Genomic DNA, 19,653 nt, shown 5'->3' with positions numbered 1-19,653 from the left:
CGCCCCCGGCGCCACGCGGGTTGCGTCACCGCCGCGCGCCTCGGGCCCCGGCCGCAGCGGGAAGCGAAGAGCGGCACGCGCCCTGGGCGAGAGGCGGGGCTAAGGGCGTGGCTAAGGGCTTGCGCAGCTGCTGATTGGTGCCCCCGCCGTCGGTCAGAGGTGAGGGGAGAAAGGCCGCGTCGCGCGGCGATGACGTAATGGCTTTGTGTGGCGGGGCGGCGGGGGCAGCGCTTCCTGCGTCGCGCGCGGCAACTGGCGGCTCTGGGGCGTCGGGGGCCGCCGCGGGGCCTCGCCAGACCCGCCGCGGCCCGGCCCGGCCCGACCCGATCCAACCGGACCCGACCCACCCGAGAGCGTGAGCGTGAGTGTGAGGGAGGGAGGGGCGGGGGCCGCGGGAAGACGGGCCGGGGGGAGGAGGGCGCCGAGAGCGGGCAGGGATCCCTCTCCCCTCGGCATAGCCGTGCCCCACGGAGGCCCCGCAGCCGTGCCGGCCCGCTGGGCTGATGCGCAGGTTTTCCGCACCGCCAGGCTGCCGCTCCCGGCGGCGGCCCCTTCCCCATCGCAGTCCCCCGCGGGTTGCTGCCCGCCGCGCAGGGCGGGCTTGGCGGCTGCTCCAGGAGCTCTGAAGGCCTCGTACGCGTAAGCAGGCGTCCGGGATCCCAGCCGGGGCGTGGGTCCGGCCTGTACGGCGGTGCTTGTTCTCTCGTGCCGATCTCCCGTTTGGGATGGCCCATACGTGCTGAGAGAGCCTCTCTTGACCGGGAGGCCGCCGGCGTGAGGTTGTCGGGTTTTTTCGGCAGTGTCCCTGGGTTCGGCGTAACTCTGATGCTCGTCTTGCCGCTTCGTTTCACGTGTCACACGGCGGCAGGATCCACAGGAGTGTTCGCCTCTAACCTGTGGGGGAAGAACGGTCGTGGGCTTGGGTATCGCTTTTACCTGTTTGAACTAGCGCCTTGCCGGTCTGCCTGGCTTTGTGCGAGAAAGAAATTCGGTAACACAATCGTAAGGTTTTCGTGTTGAATAGTAAGCTAAATTAACGTGGCGACTTTGTGCCTCTTTCTTGTAAAAGTCAGAAGAATAAAGCTTGATCCTGGTCATTTTACTTTATTTTTTTTTCAGATAGTGAAGATTAAAAATTTATCTTTTGGTATTTTACTCTCCTTGTCTCTTAGGTTAAAGAAATTTAATAGTTAAGGTCCTCTTTATAAAACTGGTCCTCAGTCAAGTGTGACTCTTGATGTACGGTCTCTAAAGCCCCCCACTATGCCAGCAGCTACCGTAGACCATAGCCAAAGAATCTGTGAAGTCTGGGCTTGTAACCTGGATGAAGAGATGAAGAAAATTCGTCAAGTTATACGGAAGTATAACTATGTAGCTATGGTAAGAGAGCACTTGATATTTATCTAGCTGGTTACCACAAAAAACATTATATGATGACTTCATTTGATGCTAGTAAATCAAAGCTATAAACCTGTTCATCCATTTTCACTGAAAGAAGAATGGATTTGTGATGATGAGTTAATGCTGTACAAACTTTAGGATTCTAATCTATTACTTCTTTAAACGCTAAGTTTGCACACTGCTTCTCAGCTATGAAGCTGTTATATGCTTGAAATACATTTTATTCAAAATGAGGAATGTACATTTTTATGGGTGTTTTATGTTCAAGTGTTAATTTTGTTCTTACAGGATACAGAATTTCCAGGAGTAGTTGCAAGACCTATTGGAGAATTCAGAAGCAACGCAGACTATCAGTACCAATTACTACGCTGCAATGTAGACCTGCTAAAAATAATTCAACTAGGACTTACATTTATGAACGAGCAAGGAGAATACCCCTCAGGAACTTCAACTTGGCAATTTAATTTTAAATTTAATTTAACGTAAGTGTTGTATGTCTGCTGTTGACCCTATGTTTCTGACTTAGTAAAAATGTATTACAGCTTGTGAAAGCTGTAGGTACTGTTTTTATCTATATGATTGAAATACTTATGTGAGGAAAACTGTCAGCCAGATAGGCTCTCTGCCCTGGTTTCTGTGTAGTCTGTCTTACTGTAGGTAATTTGGTCAAAAAAGGCTAAGCAATTTTGATAGAAGTTTTTAAAAGAGGCATTTATATATAGTGCAACAGTTAACTCTTCATTTTCATGTTTAGCGTTTCAGAGTGCTTTTAGTACCTTAGTTTTAACTCTTTCTAGTTGTTATAGAAGTCACAAGTTGTTTCTTTGTATGTTTTAAAATGGAAAGTACTGATGTGAAGAAAAAAAAGTGGAATCACAGAAGTGACTAAAATCAGAGGTATTATAGATGTTACCAGCAAGTTCTAAAGCAAGTGTGCTCCATCCTCTGGAAAATAATACTATTCTTGTTTAAAGACTTCCAAATTCTTTATAGTATTCCAGTACAATACTGTCACCTTCTTAATACAGCAGCTGCTTTTCTTGTGTTTTCAAATCAACTTACTCTATGAAGCTACTGTGTTTTTGTCTTTAATAGATTGAAAGGGGTTGTTGATTCTACATCATAACTACTATGGAGATTTTTGTTCTGAGTTGTTTTGTATTGAGTATTGGTTAAAAAACAAGCTGGTTTTATTATCTGCTACATAGTATAATGAAACTTATTGCACAGTGTGGCTTCTATCAGTGATGAACTTTTAAGTATAAACCTAGCTTTTCCAGTGGCATGAGACAGTTCTGTGGAGTTCTAGTTATATCTTCACTGGATTTTCAGCAAGGTTACTACTACCTTGAATTTTTTCCTAAAATAAAAATAACTGTTCTGATAAGTTTTCATATGGCCTGAATTGGGTATCTGTGCAAATACTTCTCAGACTTAAGCATCTTGAGGGCTTGGGGTTTTTTGCCAGTTGTGTTATAAAGTGATCTCTGGGCAGATTGATGCATGAGTTAAAACTGCAGCCTATGGAGGAGGTTTAAAAACAGACCTTTTGTTTTTCTGCAGACAAAAGTGACCTGTTTTCAAAGTAATCAGGACTCTTACAAACAAAAAAAAAACCCTTAACTGTTGCTGTCTCCATCTTCCTGCTTTTTGAGATCAGCAGTGCTGTGGCTGGCTTGTCACAAATCAGTTTAGTCTGAGGAATTATATGCTCTCTTTAGGTTGTTTGAAATATCCCTTAAAGGAAGTGCAATTTTGATAGTTTTGTATTTCTAAGTTTACCTCGCCATATAAATGCTGGATGGAAGTTATCTATTGTCTGAATAGACTATACTAATCCTGCCAAGTATGGGAGAAAGAGGAGGAATGAGTTCCTAACACTCAAGCTGTCATCTGAGAAGAAGAGCCTGTATTGTCTTTTATTTGTTTTCTGATTATTTTTTTTTATACATAAGAAATTACTTACTTTTCTCTATTCCTAAACTTCCTTTTGGGAAGTGGCACTGAGCCAGGTGTTCTAAAGCAAAACAGCTGTTGGTTGTTCCTAGAAGTTACATTTTTGTATGTGTGGTTCCAGCCAGGTCTTGTTACAGGGTGCTTTTAAAGAGCATAAATATTCCTCTAAACTAACTATCCACCTAACTAGTGCAGAGCAACAAACTAGAATTAGAACATCTTTTTGTAAAATGGGCTGTTAGTTTTCTATGGGTTCTTTAGTGTGTTACAGGGAGGGACAGGTGTTGGAAAGCTGATACTTTAAATCTAGAGGTCTAATGAGCAGCTGTGTTGGGAGAGAGGAAAAAAGATACAACACCTCTTCAGAAAGTATCTTATGTTCCTATGAATGCTGGCTTGCTATTAGGAATAATCAATATAATTCTATGAATCAATCTAATAGTAAAGTTTGAGGTATTGGCTGGTTTGCCTATGTTATTTTTTGTTTATTTTGGTTGTTGGGTTTTTTGTTTATTTTGTTTTGTTTTTTTTTAATTAAAATTGAAAACTATATACTGAAGAGACTTTGTAGAATAGCATGCTGTAAACAGTAATATGAGTATAATCTTCTAAGTAGAGCCATATTTGCCTTTTTTTTTCCTAATTAACTGTTCCAGCTCTTTGTTATGAATTAAACTTCAAGAAAAAAAAGGCCATCCATTAAATCACAAAATCCTTAAGACTTTGTTAGTGGTAAACTTAACAAATACGGGTTAAGAGAGGACTGGACAAGGCATAGAGGAGTTTTTTTCCACCTTGTTCAATTTTAGGTCCAAAGGATGGCTATTGACATTGGAATTGGTTGTTCAGAAAGAAAACATCAATCTGCCTGAATTCTCAGGACTGACTAGATAAAGAAAACATTCAGTCTCCTGTTGAAGCAAGAAGAAAGTTTTTGATGAGCATGTTTCTAACCATTTACATAAGCTTAAATCACAAGAAGTGCCTGGGAGATAATATCCACAGAAAATAATACAGCACTGGCATCTCCAGTGTACTGTTCCTAATTTGATAATGTAAGGTAGTAGTGTTTCAACTGGTGTATTTAATTTGTGACAGTTCAGGTAATGGATCTTACTTGGAATTCATGAATCTGTATTCATACATTTACTTTCCTCTGTAGATTTGTAATAAGGGGAGTTCTAGATAACCAGAGAAGTACCATGAACTACTTTCTTATGAAGGACATGAGAGTGGAGGGGCTGGTCATGATGAAATGTTGGTGAAGGTTTAAAAAACTATGAAAAATTATTTGTTTTTTAAATTAAAAAAGCTGAGTTGCTCTTGATCTATGCTATTGAAGTCTGTGGAATGAATAGCAAAAAAAAATTGTTTCCAAGTTTGTAATCACTGAGGCTTGTAGATTTTGAAAATTTACTTTTCCTGTCTCTGTTTCTAGAGAAGATATGTATGCCCAGGACTCTATTGAGCTGCTGACAACATCTGGTATCCAGTTTAAAAAGCATGAGGAAGAAGGAATTGAGACACAGTACTTTGCAGAACTGCTTATGACATCAGGAGTTGTACTGTGTGAAGGAGTCAAATGGCTTTCCTTTCATAGGTAACTTCTGCATGTTAAGTATTTGAGTTTTCAATATTGGTTATTGAATTTTAGAGCTTGTATTTCACGTCTTGTGTTAAGTGGTACATCTTGTGTTAAATGGTACACACCTGATAGTTTATGTAGCACATGTCTTGGTTGATAAGATTTAGAAAATTACTTCTGGTGGTACCTGTGGCACCATTCTGTATTAGATGAGTAGAGTGTACAGGGTGGAGGGTAGCAATAATGGGGGTTGTTTTGGTGCTTACACTGAAACCAGAAAACTGTAAATCAGAAAAACATGAAACTCCTCAACCAGCAGGTGGCATTGCATCTTTTAATATCATACTTGAAAGTGATAATAATCAAAAAGGTAAAAGTAAAACTGCCTCTGAGGGATTCTTAAGCAAATATTGTTCATCTTATGAGAGAGACTGCAGAATTATCAGTGAAAAGTTTTATTAAGCACTTTTAAAGTTATTTTAAATTTTCTAGTAATCTGGACAGCTGAAATTGCTCAGCTTGGAAGGAGAGCCCTAATAAACTCTAATTCTAGCTGCAGTAATTAATATATTTAACTATTTATTCCATCCCAAGAGCTCATATTCCAAGTAGGAATAAATATGCAAATGCTAAATCTCTCGGAAGCTGCCAAGATACAAAATAAAACTTTGGGTGTTCATAAGATTTAACACTTTTGTAATGGTCAATGTGCAATCAACTCTGTGCTAGAGATCATTTGCACTTTTTGCAAGCAATGGTTACTTTAAAGGCTTATTGCTATGTAATGCCCCCAAGTTGTCAGATTAAGTGCTGGCTGCTAAGCAAGTCAAAGGTAAAGCAAATGTCTTAGCTGAGAGTTGTAGTTTCCTTACAGGCTTATTCTTGTTTACCACTTAATGCTACATTGGTGGGTCGTAATATGTAGGTCATTTGAAAAAACCCAAATTCTTCATCCTAACAAGGAGGCTGAACAAAAGTCACATGGAGTTGGAGAAGTATTTACCTCATTAACCAAGAGAATGATTGCTTCAGTGAGGAATGCAAAACCATACTAGAAAAGTACATTTAACAGCCTGTTGCAAAATTAATTGTTTTGACTTGCTTTGTACAAAGTGTTAGGATGACTTTCCAAGAGAAGGGGGTAAAAAAAATGCAGTTAACAAAAAAAAAAAAGAGAGATTCTTCCTTGAGTATGCTTGTCACCTAATCTGTGTACATCTTCCACTTGCAGCTGTCTCATTTCACAATATGACTCCAAAATAATCTTGCTCTTGCTATCTTGCTACTAGAGTAGCATAGCACCTGGGGAGAAATACTGGAATAGGAATCCCATGAGCTGTGCCAAAATAACTACAAAGGCTAAACTAGTGAATTTTCTTGCAGCTTCTTAAATCCATTATGATGGGCTTTACTGCATATTTTTGATTTGCATTTGACTACAGCAATGTAATTTTGATAGTCTGGGAGGATGGGAGGGAAGGCACATTGGGCATGTAGCTGGTACATCTACTGGCAGTGCTGTGTAGAAGCAGCTACAGCTAGAAAATGTTTTTCTAGTATTGTCTAACAACTTTAAGGGCTCAGTGTAGGCTATCCTAGTAAAAGAATACCTGAGGAATTTCTACACTAGTGATTCTTTATAAAGCATAAATATATGGGTTGTGTGTGATTTCTGACCAATATGATAGTCAGAGTGTACAAACTACGTGCAATAATGCCATTTTGACTAGTACAGCTTACTAAGGGTTTTTGAAATGGCTTTAATAAATTCCAGTTTCATCTGTGCTGAAATGAGTTTCTGTTTGGAACTTCACTGGCAGTGTTTAGATATTCTCTTAAGTCAGCTATTCCAGAAAATGACTGTCAAACACTGATTAGCCACAACTCTGCTTGAAGTTGGAAAGTGTTTAAAGGCTTTTGTGCTTGACAGAGCATGCTGGTATTATCTTGAGCACAAAACCCTTGAGTAGTGGGTTAAGTTCTGAGAAGCTGCAGATGAACCATGGGTCACATAAAATGTGCCAAAAAGAATATTAAACAGCTGTTTATAAATTTATCTTGGGTTGATTGTGGTTGTATTCTGTTGGAGGAAACTTAATGAGACAGCACAGTTGAAAATTTTTTTCATGTAGGCTTCCAATGAGTAGTTCTTTGACTACTGAAAAAGCTGTGCTTCGTAGTTGCTGACTATGATATTGCTTCTGTTCCCTTAAAATGCTTTAATTATTAATAACCCTCAAAATTTGACTTTCCTAGGAAATGGGTAGATGGGAATTAATCCATTCTTAGAGCATGATGTGATACGTTTTTTTTTTCCTTTGACTTCCTTGAATTCTTACTTAGTTTATTTCAAAGCTCTTATCTTCTCAAATAGTTTCGTTTTTGTACTTTTTATCTCTGCATTTTATGTGGCTGCCTTGGCATCCTGAACTATTGGCACATCTGTATGGACCTGTGGTTCTGCCAGGCATTGATGAAGAAACATTTGTGCTGTCACTGATTATTGTATAATGCAATTTCATAAGCAACTCCATCAAATCTTTTGTGTGTGATAAAATGTATTTGAGTCAAGAGGAGGGGAAACTCTGAATTTCAAGTTCTTTACACAGTCAAGAGAGATGCTAATGCTTGTCAGTCTTAAAAAATTACAAACCAGAACAGTTCAAACACTGTTTTTGTCAATGTTCAACAGCCAGATCTGCTGAAGCTTTGAGTGTCCACCTGTGTGCAGCCTCCTCAGTCTACCTTTTGCAGGCTCTGTCCAAACATGCCTTTTAACCCAGATAGTTTTGGGAAGCTGGGAAGTTCCAAGCTATTGTATTTCAATAATCATTTGTGTCTAACTGATTTTGGTAAAATAAAATCTGTTGTCTCATTTCTATTAGCCAGTTATAAAATGAGGTAAAGCTTTCTTGGACCTATCAGGTTTTGATTTATTTCAGAGACTGTTTGAGCTCGAGTAGAGTTCATTATTAATTGGCTATCTGAATACTTTCTGAATAGTAGGAGGAAAAAACAGACATGTATCATCTTTTCCATGGTCTTGTTGCCTACAGTTGTCTGTGTTCAGTGAAAAAAGGAATAAATAATTGTGTTTACATTGCTATATAGCTCAGGGATTCTGGCTAGCTGCACTTTAGGTGATTACATTTGAAATGGTAAAAGCTTTTTAAGGAAAGGAAACCTGTGTGCTTCAGGATATAAACCAACCATTAATTGCCTGTTTTAGGATTAGAAAAAAACACTTGTTTAATGAGCAGGTAATTGCATAATTGCTTTATGTGGACTTTCTTGCTATTCTATTACCATTCAGCAGTGGCTACTCAAAAAGTTTTGAACTAGATATATCTTAGTTTTGAATTGGAGTAGCAGTTCTGAAGTCTGTGTAAGCTTGGATGACCCCTGAGAAGTTAAAAGGGTACTGAAAAGATTATAAAAGTGCAGTAATTCTACACTATGATTAGTAATGTGTGGTTTCTGTTGATTGTCATGAGCATAAAGGGACTAAGGATAAGCAGCTGGAACTTGAGAAATGTGAGGCATCATTTTGTTGAGCTAGCTAAAACAAACCCATGCTTAGGTTCCAAGAACTGAATGCTGTCAGGGAATGGAAGGCTCAAAATGCTTCTAAAATCCACTGTTGAGGTGCTCTGTTCCCTTTTTCTGCATGAGGATCCTAGAAGCTCCTACAGTCTCTGGTTGAAAAATTGTCTATAATTCTTCATCAAAATTGCAGATTAATGGCAGTCTGCTCCCTCTTTATACAAATAGTAAGTAAAATTTTACTTTTCTTACAGTACTTCCTTCTTAATAGGAATTGAAAGTGTTTGAGAGCATCTGTGTTCTAGTCATTTAGTCATGAAATTTTGTGGAGTTTTTTTGTTTGGTTGGTTGGGCTTTTTTTGGAAGAGAAGGAACACAAATACTGTTCACTTTAAAAGTTTTAATACAAATTTTACATTTGAGAGACAGAGATGAGAGATGTCAGGAATAAGTGAATTAATAAAACCACTGGTATCAAAGGCAGTAAATCTCTTTAATCCTGAACAGCTATTTTGCTAAGGTGGCTTTTTCTTTTCTTTTTCTATAGAGGACTTTTATTATGATACAGGCTTCCCTAAAATTTTCTTTCTTTTTTTTTCTCTCACCTCATAGGTGATCTAATAAAATTAGGCTTCCAAGGCACTGTTTTGCCAAGCGTACTACCTGTTGTTACTTTCTAAGGCTCAGCTGAAATTTTTGATCTTTGGCTCCTTTGCTCCCTGGCCAGTGGCTGCTGCTGTGGAGTCTGGAGTGCTGCCAGCACACCTTCAAAGCACCAGATACAGGGCAGGATTCATAAATTGTGAAATTCTTGTTTAAAGCACTGGAAAAGCCTCATGGGAGAGCTTCAATAACCCATACCTTTTGTATATCTTGCATTGATGGAGTTTTAGTGGATAATCCGTTCATTCCCAGTATGTTCAAGATTTTCTACCCTCTGTCTAGAAAGTCGTAAGGTAAAGATGATGTAGATAATCCTGTCGTGTACAAAAGGCACAAAGAGAAATCCCCTTCATTGAGTATGCAAGCTAAAGCCTTGAGCCTGCATCAGAAGTCTTTCTGAGTGCTCAGTAGTACAGTTCTTGTAACTGATTTTTCTTACATATTGCTCATATCATAGTTAAATAATCTCATTCAGAATTTAAGAAGTTGCAAAATTCCTGGTTTTGAGTATGATCCTCATGTAACCAAGAACAAACACAGTCTTAAAGTGGGAATTTTGGAGTGTATGGTGGTGACCCATTCACTTGAATTGTCTGTCAGCTATATGCTAAGGTTCCTTAAGTAGCAAAAGTGATGCAGCCTTCAGCAGAGGCAGCTGTGCTGCCTTTGTTGTTAGTGTTAACATTTTAAAAATTGCATGTCAGTGAAGTCTAGGAATTAATTTGATTCTATGCAGATGTAAAAAGATAAAGTATCAGTTCCCCATCTAGTTGGGTGTATATATTTGAGCCATCCTGTGAGTACAGGGGATCATAATGGATCAGATTCACGATCAGATCATGAATAATCTGCCTTACACTCCCTTCCTAGGAAAAAGGGAAGTAGTAGGCACTGCTTTTTGCTGTGGCCCTCAGTCCTGCTTAATACCCAGCATCTGTCTTTCCCATGCTTTAAACCCTGTTTCCTCTCTCAACACTTTGTACAGGTTCATGATTGTTGGTTCTAGAAATGCATTAATCCTTTGGACTGCAAGAATTGTAGAAGTGTCTCTCACCTTGTTAAGTTTGTAGTGAGAAACTCCTTTCCATGTGAAAGGCAGCAGGAAAGGCAGTTAGAGCCATTCTGTTTTAAATTCAATAAAATGAAGCCCCAAAAGCACTACCTTGTTTCAGGATTTGGAAAAGCTCCTCTAGGCATATATTTTTTTGGTCCTTCATTTGGCCTCTTTGAGACTAAATTAGAATGTTTCCTTGAAAGCTGCAGATGGGCTATTTACACCGAGGCTTAATATTTTTTGGCTCAATCTTTAATTCCATTGAAATTAAGCAAGATGTCCTGTCAATGTGTAATAAAGTCTTGATGTTAGAAGTGAAAAGGATGCCTCTAAGTTATTTGCTTATAATGTTTTTGTTATTAATTTGCAGTGGATATGACTTTGGCTATCTAATAAAAATCCTGACAAACTCTAATTTACCTGAAGAAGAGTTGGACTTCTTTGAGATACTGCGATTGTTTTTCCCTGTCATCTATGATGTAAAATATCTCATGAAGAGTTGCAAAAATCTGAAGGTAAGTTCATGGCTCAGAAAAAAGTTTGGTTTTGGGGAGAGAGAGTACTTTCTGCTAAGAAATGTTCATCCTGTTTATTTTCTGGTTTTGCTTTGATAATAGCCATTAACATCCTTATTGTCTCGAACTACGTGCTTAATATTAAAGGCTTTTGATAGATGCAGGCAGAGTGCACATTGATTTTTATAGCTGCTTACCAGTTAAAAATAGCATGTGGGTACTATATTTATATCGCCCAGTGTTTGTTGACAGATGATAAGCCCATTTTTGGAATTGATCCTTAACTTCTTGGGCCATAAGAATTGATGGGTTTTATGTACTCTTATTTCTTCATTGTGCAGTCCACTAAAGGACTGCAGTTGTCTTGGCAAAGGTAATTGCAGTGATGATGCTGTGGAAGCGTCTTGGGAAGAGGAATGGAGTGAAGAATGTTTCAGATGGCCCCATAAAGAAAGATTATGCATATGTTCAGGGACAGTTTGTGACTTCTGGGAAAAAATGCCGTACTAGAAACTAATCTCTCATGACAGGCTACTAGTTGGCTTACTCTATCAGGCATAAAATTTGGATAATGGAAACTAAGTATGTGAAGGGGAAGAGGGCAAGTGAAAGAAAGATGCTACAGAGATAACATCTACTTGCCAAAGAACTGTAATAGTCTGGACTGCTGCTGGAATGAGGTGCATCTCTCATCTGAGGCAATTAATGACTTTCTACTTTGTGGAAAGTAGCTTGATTGTCTAGGCTTTCATAATGAGAACCTGCAGGAGAAAGAGAACACTGAATAGTGCAACCAAGTTCTAACTAAGGAATGTCTTGCGACTTCGTTGTGCTCAACTAGTGAACTGTGTGAGGTTTACTTATAGTCCTCTGTTTCTTTCTGAAATAAACTAATAGGAGTGTGTCACTTCCAAGTAGTAGGGAAGTAATAATATAAAACTTCTGTTAATCAAATTAATGTTGGAAATTAAGACCTCACAGGTAGTACAAAATTATACCCACTTATGTTCATCTAGAGTTGGTCTTGGTATAATCATCCAGGCAAGTGTCAGAGTACTAGAGAATATCTTAGAATTTTTCTTTGCAGAGGCTGGAACTGAAAAAGAAATGTTCGTAAGCTTCAGAAGTCTTAAAGGAGGCTGGGGAAGAACCCCAGTTAAAAAACCACTTGCTTTCTCATTCCTGAAGCAAAGCATCTGGTGTCTTAGTGGTAGCAACACACTTGCCAAGAACAGAAAGTATGATCCAACTTCAGTGATGCAGGAAAGGTGATAAAATGATGTTCTTTGTCCATTCCAGCAGTGACATTCCCAGTGGGTTTGAGGAGGAGGGGATTGCATTTATTGTCCTTCTGTTTAGACATAGTTGTATGTAACCTACATTGTTTAGAGATACTGTTTTTTTTTTTTAAGTCAAGAAAAATCTTTACTTCAGGAAAACTTAAAAAGGGTGGGGGTTTTTTTGTTGGCTTGTTTTTTTTTCCTTCAGAGCTGCAGGTCAGCTTTTCTGCAGTAAATCTTGTTTCTGTCACCTAACCTGCAGACTGGTAATGACAGTAGGGGAAGGGATGTGAGCAATCCTGCTCCTCCAAATTTAGTAGTGATGAGGTGATGGTGGACTTGTACTGTAAAAATGCATGCACTGTCTCCTACTGTCTGTCACTTTCAATATCTATTAAATTTCATTGAATTGAACTGCTGTGCTTGTTGACTTCTCTAAGTTATTTTTCACATGAAAGTCACTGACTTGCTGTAGGTCCCCAACTCCCTGCTTCCGGACACCCAAACACTTTTTGGCATAGGGAAGTATACTTGAGTATCGAGAAGCTGATGCTCTTTTTTGTTGAATTAAGTAATCTGTCAATTTAGAGAATGTTACTCTTACTTAAATGGGCATGAGTATACTTTACTGGCATGTGGATTGATTGGGACTTGAAATACTTCATGTAGAATGGATTAAACTCTTGCTTGTTTTCTAGAAATTTTTCCATGTACACAGCAAACCTTTTTATAGTAACAGTAACACTTAAGTAATGCAGACTGTTAGAAAATTGCTTTCAATGTAGGGAATTGTAGAGACCAATGAAGTCTGGTAGGGGTGCCATGAAACTTGAGTTTGTAAATAATTCTGTGTCCTTTCTTGAAAAAGACCAGTGCTCTGAAAATTTGAAAATTTCTCATCAGAGATTAAAATGTTCTTATCTGGAGTGCAATGGTCATGTCTGTCTGAAAGAGAATCTCAGTATCCTCTTGATTTTCTGAGACTGCCATGTTTTAGTCTGTAATTATTGCAGTTACAGACCAAGAAGTTCCACACAAAAGTGGTTTGATATGTTTACAAATAGATCTGCCGTTAAAAGTTCTATTTTCAAAGCATTCTTCTGTAGGCTGCTGCTGGTGTAAATTTTAATTACTTAGTCTGCATTCCAGAGCCTGCAGCTGCTGTGTAAATGTTACAGATTTTTATTCTTGGGTGTTTTTTCTTCAGAATTGAAGTTTGAGTTGATAGTGTTACAGCTAGCAGTACCCAATAATGAGGCACTTCTGACTTACAGCCTGAGGAAGTAGATGGTTTAGAAGCAGAAAATGGTGCCTTGAAAGGGTGTGACTGACTGCTGTTGCTAACTTAACAGCTCACTATTGCATTTAGAAAGCAAGAGAGCATACTTTTATTCCAGATGTATTTTTTTTTCCCCTGCCCTCAATCCTCAGCATGTTCTTGAGGGTGTAAGCTAAATAACTGAGAATGTTTGCAGTGTTCAAATGTTGTTTCCAAGCATGTATACAAAACAATCTAGCTTTGGTGCTTAACTGTAGAGTGTCTAGAATTGCTTCTATCTTAAACTTGTGTAAACTCTATTCCTGCTGCTCAAGCTAGAATAAAACTAGCCATACCTGCACTAGGTATTTTTGTTGTTTAGTAGTGGTACTTGGGAATATTACTACTGTAGCTTCTATAATTTTACACAAACAAAACTGGACTGAAACTGTTACTGTAAGATTCATAGGAATTTTCATAATGTTGGATTTGACTTGAGGTCAGTTAAAATATACACATCTGTTCTGCTGATCTGTGTTGTGTATGTAAAACCAAGCAGACTTCATATGGGCTTGCTTCCACTTCAGTTGATGTTTGTGGGGGCACTAAAAGGGTTTATTCAGTCACTCTGCAGTTAAGGGAATAGTTTTTCACATCAGCTTACTGGGAAGAAAACTTGCTTCAAAATTGGACTTTTACCATGATGAGCAGATACATTTGCAGCCTTGGAGTAAACTATACAGCTTCACAGTCTGTCCTTTTAAAACCTTCTATAGTAATTCAAAGCAGACAAGTACCATTTTAAATTTCTCCCTTTTTTATATGTGAGATGTCTACTTTCTTGAAGAAGTAGGTTTCATTACACAGGTGACTTAAATATACAGCTCTAACAGAAAAGCTAGCTATGCCATTGAATTTTAGTCTCTAAAAAAAACTAGTTGCAAGGGGATGATGTTTTTTGCATTTTTTTCCCCTATCCTCTTATGATAGCTAATGAATTTAGAGGGGTAGAATGTCTCATAGAGATGGAGTAGCCACTTTCTTCCTTTTTTGTCTTAACCACCTGGTTTCTAAATGCCTGCTGTGTAATGTTTTCCTGGACTCCCTGTAATGTAGATGCTTAAGGATACTCTCAGTTTTTGTGAAGGGAAGTGGAAAAACCCTCAACTTAATTATGGAAAGGTAAGTGGGAAGAATAAGGTCTGTTTAAAAGGAAATGTAGATTTATTTTCTTTGTTTAACACATGGAGGTATGTGGGCACCCACCTCATTTGTAAGCACTTGAATACTTTTGTTTGTAGGACAACGTTTTTACCTTTTAAACTTTCATTCAAATAGAAGTACAGGAACACCTGGTTTTGTTCTTCAGTTTTGCCAGTCCCTCAAGTAATGATATCTGGTTACTGGAGAAGCTGAAACATAAGAAGCAGTACTTTTGTTGGTCTCAAATACTTCACTTAATCAATACTGACACAAAATTCTGATTCCCTAGGTGTGTATTTATGTAGAATAATGTCTGTTTTGGCTTCTCTGCAAATGTTAAAGTGTACCTGAGGTTGTATGACTTGCATAACAGATTTTCCCAAATACAGCTCTTTAGTTTTATGATGAACTCTTTTTTCAGTCATTGATAAAAATATTCTCTTTTTCAGGGTGGATTACAAGAAGTGGCTGAGCAGCTAGAGCTGGAAAGGATAGGACCACAGCATCAGGCAGGATCTGATTCTTTGCTCACAGGAATGGCCTTTTTCAAAATGAGAGAAGTAGGTGAATGTGTTTATTTGTTTTATCTTCATAATAGGGATGTGCTGTGATAGAATTGCTGATTCTAGTAAGTCTGCCGTATTTTAAGGAGGTGTCTGAGTTGACTTCAGGGGTCACTCCTTTCTGACAAATGTAAGACCACCTGTATTTCCCCCAGAGTGTGAACCAGCCTAGTGATTCCCTGCTTACCTGCTATGAGTGACTTGCTTCCTGTTTCCAGCCTGTGCCTTGCTCTTGGATATTTTTGTGGATTTTTAGTTTTGGGAGATTTTTTGTCTTTCCTTGGTTTAGAGAGTACCTTTTTTTGAGATGGCTACTGCAGTGAGTTATGAGACTCCTTTCTGGGTGACTGTACTCAAACCAATCTTGAAGCTTGTTCTCAGTGTAGTGTCCAGCTGGGGTGCACTGCTGCCTGTGACAGGCCAGTTGGAGGCTGGGGTGAGAGTACCCAGACCCCAACCACTTTAGCTAAACTTGGAGATTGCAGCTGTATTGCATAATAACTTTGAGGCTGCTGTTGAGAGTATCCACGCATTTGTTCCCTGTCATTGAGTAAAGCACAGATTAATTCAGGTTCTAAATATACATGGGTCAATTAAATTCAGGCTTGTGGCAAGGGAAAGCAGCTCTTAACAGATCTCACGTATCCTTGCTGCTTCTCTGTCTACAACAAAGATTTCAGGAAATTTTGCAATTTGCATTTCCAGGATAGCTTAGCAGAGCATACAGACACTGAAGGGACCTCTTCTGGAAAGCAGGTGTGCTGGGCAAATGCCAATGTGTCTGACCATGGCATTCTGCCAGCAAGCCAGTGTCATTTACCACTTCAAACAAGGCAATAGCCAACCTCATCTTTTGATAAGGTTTTAGTATTGTATCCTAATGTGTCTGCCTTGCCTTTTGTGCAAAGGAGAAAAGAAATTACCATGAGTTTCTGACAAAAACTGGTGAGTCAGTAGGTGAAAAATAAAGTTTTAGCTGATTTGCTCATCCTAACACTCTGTTCTGCCTCCCCTGGAGCTGTTGTGTTCAAGCAAGTCATGGGCTAGAGATGCAGTGGAGAGGATCGTTTCTTGTACAGTCCAAACCCTTGGCTGCTAACTGACATCTGCCCAGTATTGTTAATCTCTCAGTAGTTAAATTGAAAAAAATCCATAGCAAATAAAGGGAAAGAGTAGTACATGGTAGTTATGGCTAAGATACTGCCTTTCAAGTTAGTTTTTTAGAGTAAAAAGGTTGAAGCCCTATAACATTTCATAAATAAGGTGCAGTTTGTGTTACATGGCAAATTAGCTTCTTGAATTTGTTTACCAAAACAAACCAAACTCTTGTTTGGAGTAGAAATTTTTTTAGTTTTTTAGTATAAAGCTTTTGTTTAATTTATCAAAAAAAAGATGGATTGATTATGATGATTTATTTCAATATTTAGAATTCTTTCTATGTTCATTGTATGACAATGTATTTTCTGAGTGAAGGAACTTCATTTTTCAATGCTTTTAGATGTGCAAAATTAGTAAGTGAACCTGCTCTATTACTAACTGTTGTGTTGAAGATAGCTTGCTTGGATTTTGAGTTCTAGCCAAAGAAGTTACTGACCTATTTCTTCCCATCAGAAAGGTTTAAATACTGATACTACAACATCAGAACTGTTGTTTTGGGGTTTTTCTACCAGTTTGTCTTGAAGAACTGTTCAGAGTTCAAAACTTTTAACTGAGGTCTTCAGTTCCTGTAGTAGAGAACTTTCCATACAGACTGAACTGCTAAGAGAGAAGCTTTCAGCCTGTTTGGTAGATAAGGTTGTGTATTGTGTCCACCCTGCTCCTGTGGGCTTCTGGCTCCATTAGTTTTCAGATGTCATCTCAAAATGTCAATGACTGGGATGTCAGGGTTGCTGTGAAGCTTTTAGGGTGAAGAATTTTCATGTGTGTGTGTGTCTGTTTTATTGGGTTGGTGGTTTTTTTGGCAGGGGATGTGGGGTTAATTTGTACTTTTGCTTGAAAACATAAGTGTGAAAGGTAGATTAGCAGAATCATGGGGCTTTGTATGTCTTCCACTCAAAGTTTTTGTTTGTAATTAAGACTTGTAAATGCGGTCTAAGTACAAAATTTAGTTTTGCTGTTTCTTTTTGCCTGTACGAGGAGCCAGCTGGAAATACATTTTTCTACATTTTTCTAAAATCCATAATAGGTTTTGTGCACATTCTCCCCATCCCTGAACCCTTATATTATAAATCAGGACCTACATGTGTTCCAGGGCAGAGTATGATGAAAACCAACACACTGAGGAGTAGGTAGATTACCAATGATGGATGCTAAACAGATAAATTATTATGAAAAACCCCACAGAAATCACTTGGAGAAATACATTTGTTGTGCTTACAGAAACATGAGTAAAAACTGATAATACAAAATTGTGAAAATGCTGCATTTGGCCATTTCACCAGGAAGGGCACACAGGAGGACTGATGTTTAATCATGTAGCACATTTTGATAATATGTTACTACATTAATTATACCATGGGTTTGCACACTAGGATTTCATATCTTATGCTAAAAATAAAGTAACGTTTTAAAGCCTTTCTATAGTTATGTTTAAACTGAGTCTTTGACAATAATTTGTGTCTTTCTTTTAACCCTTTAGATGTTCTTTGAAGATCACATTGACGATGCTAAATATTGTGGCCACTTATACGGCCTTGGATCGGGGTCATCTTATGTACAAAATGGCACAGGAAATGCATATGAAGAAGAAGCCAACAAACAGTCATGACATAAAATGAAAGGCCACCTTTTTGACCTCCACATGCTTGTACATAGGTTTTATCTCTTGTTGAACCCCTTGGACAATAAGGCTTTTTTCCCTCCTTTCTCAGCACACTTTCTTTTCTGCCTTTCTATGTACAAAACTTGACTGTTCCTGTCACAGATTTTGATCTTAATACTGATATGTAAAATTTTTGGGTTAAATTTTGGCCTCTTATCTAGCCCATTTGTAACGAAGCATGTGTGGGATCAGTGTGGCAGAGAGAAGGGGAAAGTTAAATCATCATGAACAGTCTGGTAAACTTAGCTATATTGATCTTCTAGTTTTTTGTCTCTTTCCCCTCCCTCCTCCAGATTAACTGGCACTCATTGTAACTAACTTCTCCATTCATGTCTGTTCCTTCCAGTATGCAGGCGTTTTAGCTATTCAAGATTGTGGACCATCAAATTTGCACTTTAGAGAGTGACTCAGATCCTCTGTTTTATTTGAAGTTTTGTTTTGTTTTGTTCTTTTGCCCTCAGCTAGAAAATAATCATCTGCCAAGTTCAGCAGCTTCACACTCTATTTTCTTGGTATCTCCACCCTTAGAACATGACTTATTTGCTCCATAATCTCAATTTTTTCAAGCAAAACAAACTACTGATATCTTAGTAACTGCTGTTATTTTACTAGCATTCAGTCAACTTCAGATGCATCCTGCACGTGTCAACTGCTGGTTGGCCTGCTGCTCTAAAGCTGCTCTGTGATGGGGAAAGGAGCTTTTAAAAACAACTGTACACACCCTTCAGGAAAAAAACAGTTATGACTTTAGCATTTTTGCCATTACGCTGAGAGTTGAAAGATATCAGAATAGTAGGGGTTTTGTAATGGCACACTTCCCTTGATTAACTTCCTGGCTTTTATTCTAGTGATGTACATCTTGGATATTTTTTATGAAGTCATATTTATTATGTACTTGATTTGATGATTTTTGAAAGTCAGTTTAGTTGAAGATGAAACCCAAAGATCTGAAAAAAATACTATTTAATTGAATTGTTGAATTAGAAGGACAATTAAATCGTGCTTTTTTGTAGTTGCTACAAAGACAGATGTTACAGATACTTGTTGTAAAACAACAAAATATAAATAACTTAGAGCTAATAAAGTTACCTGAGGAGTGTAATGCTAGTTTATTTTGGAGTATATCTTAGCAATGTATTTTAGATATATTGTTTTAAAGGACCCTAAAGTACATTCTTAACTCTGCATAGCATGTTTACAGAGCAGTTGTGCAGGAAGGCTTTTTGGTACTGAATAGCTAAACAGGAGCCTGAAATGATGGGATGTGGGACACTGTGTGCCTGTGTGTGCCTGCACGCCTCTGCCGCTTCCACACGGAATTCTGTAGGAGCAGAATCCCAAAATGTTCGCCAAATTACTCTGTGTTACCTTGTACTTAGAAACAAAAGAATCAAACACCTTTTTTTCATTGAGTTACGATGATGTAACTGGGTGGTCCTTTTTAAACAACAAAGAATTTGCATAACAGAGGGTATTTGTTTTTAAAGCTTTTGTAAATAAAGGCCTAAGAAATGTTTTCTTACATAACAACAGACTGGTGGTTTTGTTGCAAAATTTTTCCTGGAATGTATTAGTCAGTTCAATTCTGTATCCTGTTTTGTTTAGGCATGATAGTTCTCTTCCACGTGCTTATAAAATGATCTAATTCACTTTTCCCTGACTGATTCCACTTTCAGAGCAGAATTCTGTCCTTGTTTCCAGTCAGTTTGTTCTGCTGACTAGAGGTGGAAGGGTGATGAATACATCTTGCTACATCCAAATCCCATTTTGATGCCATTATGTGTTAGATGATGGTTACTTGTTTAAATTTG

The 19,653-nt window shown here is 38.4% G+C and overlaps 1 protein-coding gene across 2 annotated transcripts; it reads left to right on the top strand.

Moving 5' to 3' along the window:
• Positions 1-272: 272 nt before the first annotated feature.
• On the top strand, positions 273-19,372 carry CNOT7 (CCR4-NOT transcription complex subunit 7). 2 transcript variants are annotated; one of them, XM_030450026.1, is made up of 7 exons: positions 273-355; positions 1,173-1,380; positions 1,690-1,883; positions 4,796-4,957; positions 10,573-10,717; positions 14,908-15,018; positions 17,660-19,372. In XM_030450026.1, the coding sequence occupies exons 2-7, from the start codon at positions 1,264-1,266 to the stop codon at positions 17,786-17,788; spliced, it is 858 nt and encodes a 285-aa protein (XP_030305886.1). In that variant the 5' UTR covers positions 273-355; positions 1,173-1,263; the 3' UTR covers positions 17,789-19,372. The 2 variants fall into 2 exon arrangements, with proteins under 2 accessions (XP_030305886.1, XP_030305887.1); XM_030450027.1 differs by lacking the exon at positions 273-355 and adding an exon at positions 564-639.
• Positions 19,373-19,653: the final 281 nt, after the last annotated feature.

Source organism: Calypte anna, chromosome 4A, assembly GCF_003957555.1.
Source record: "Calypte anna isolate BGI_N300 chromosome 4A, bCalAnn1_v1.p, whole genome shotgun sequence".
NCBI classification, from domain to species: Eukaryota; Metazoa; Chordata; class Aves; order Apodiformes; family Trochilidae; genus Calypte; species Calypte anna.
The sequence above is the reverse complement of the archived record's forward strand: the minus strand, read 5'-3'. Positions and strand labels throughout refer to the sequence as shown.

What these genes read in the sequence shown, in the direction of transcription:
- CNOT7 (XM_030450026.1), top strand. Translation starts at nt 1,264, where the DNA reads ATGCCAGCAGCTACCGTAGACCATAGCCAAAGAATCTGTGAAGTCTGG. An exon ending in AGTATAACTATGTAGCTATG is followed by an intron (nt 1,381 to 1,689) that starts GTAAGAGAGCAC and finishes TTGTTCTTACAG; the next exon opens with GATACAGAATTTCCAGGAGT. An exon ending in AAATGGCTTTCCTTTCATAG is followed by an intron (nt 4,958 to 10,572) that starts GTAACTTCTGCA and finishes ATTAATTTGCAG; the next exon opens with TGGATATGACTTTGGCTATC.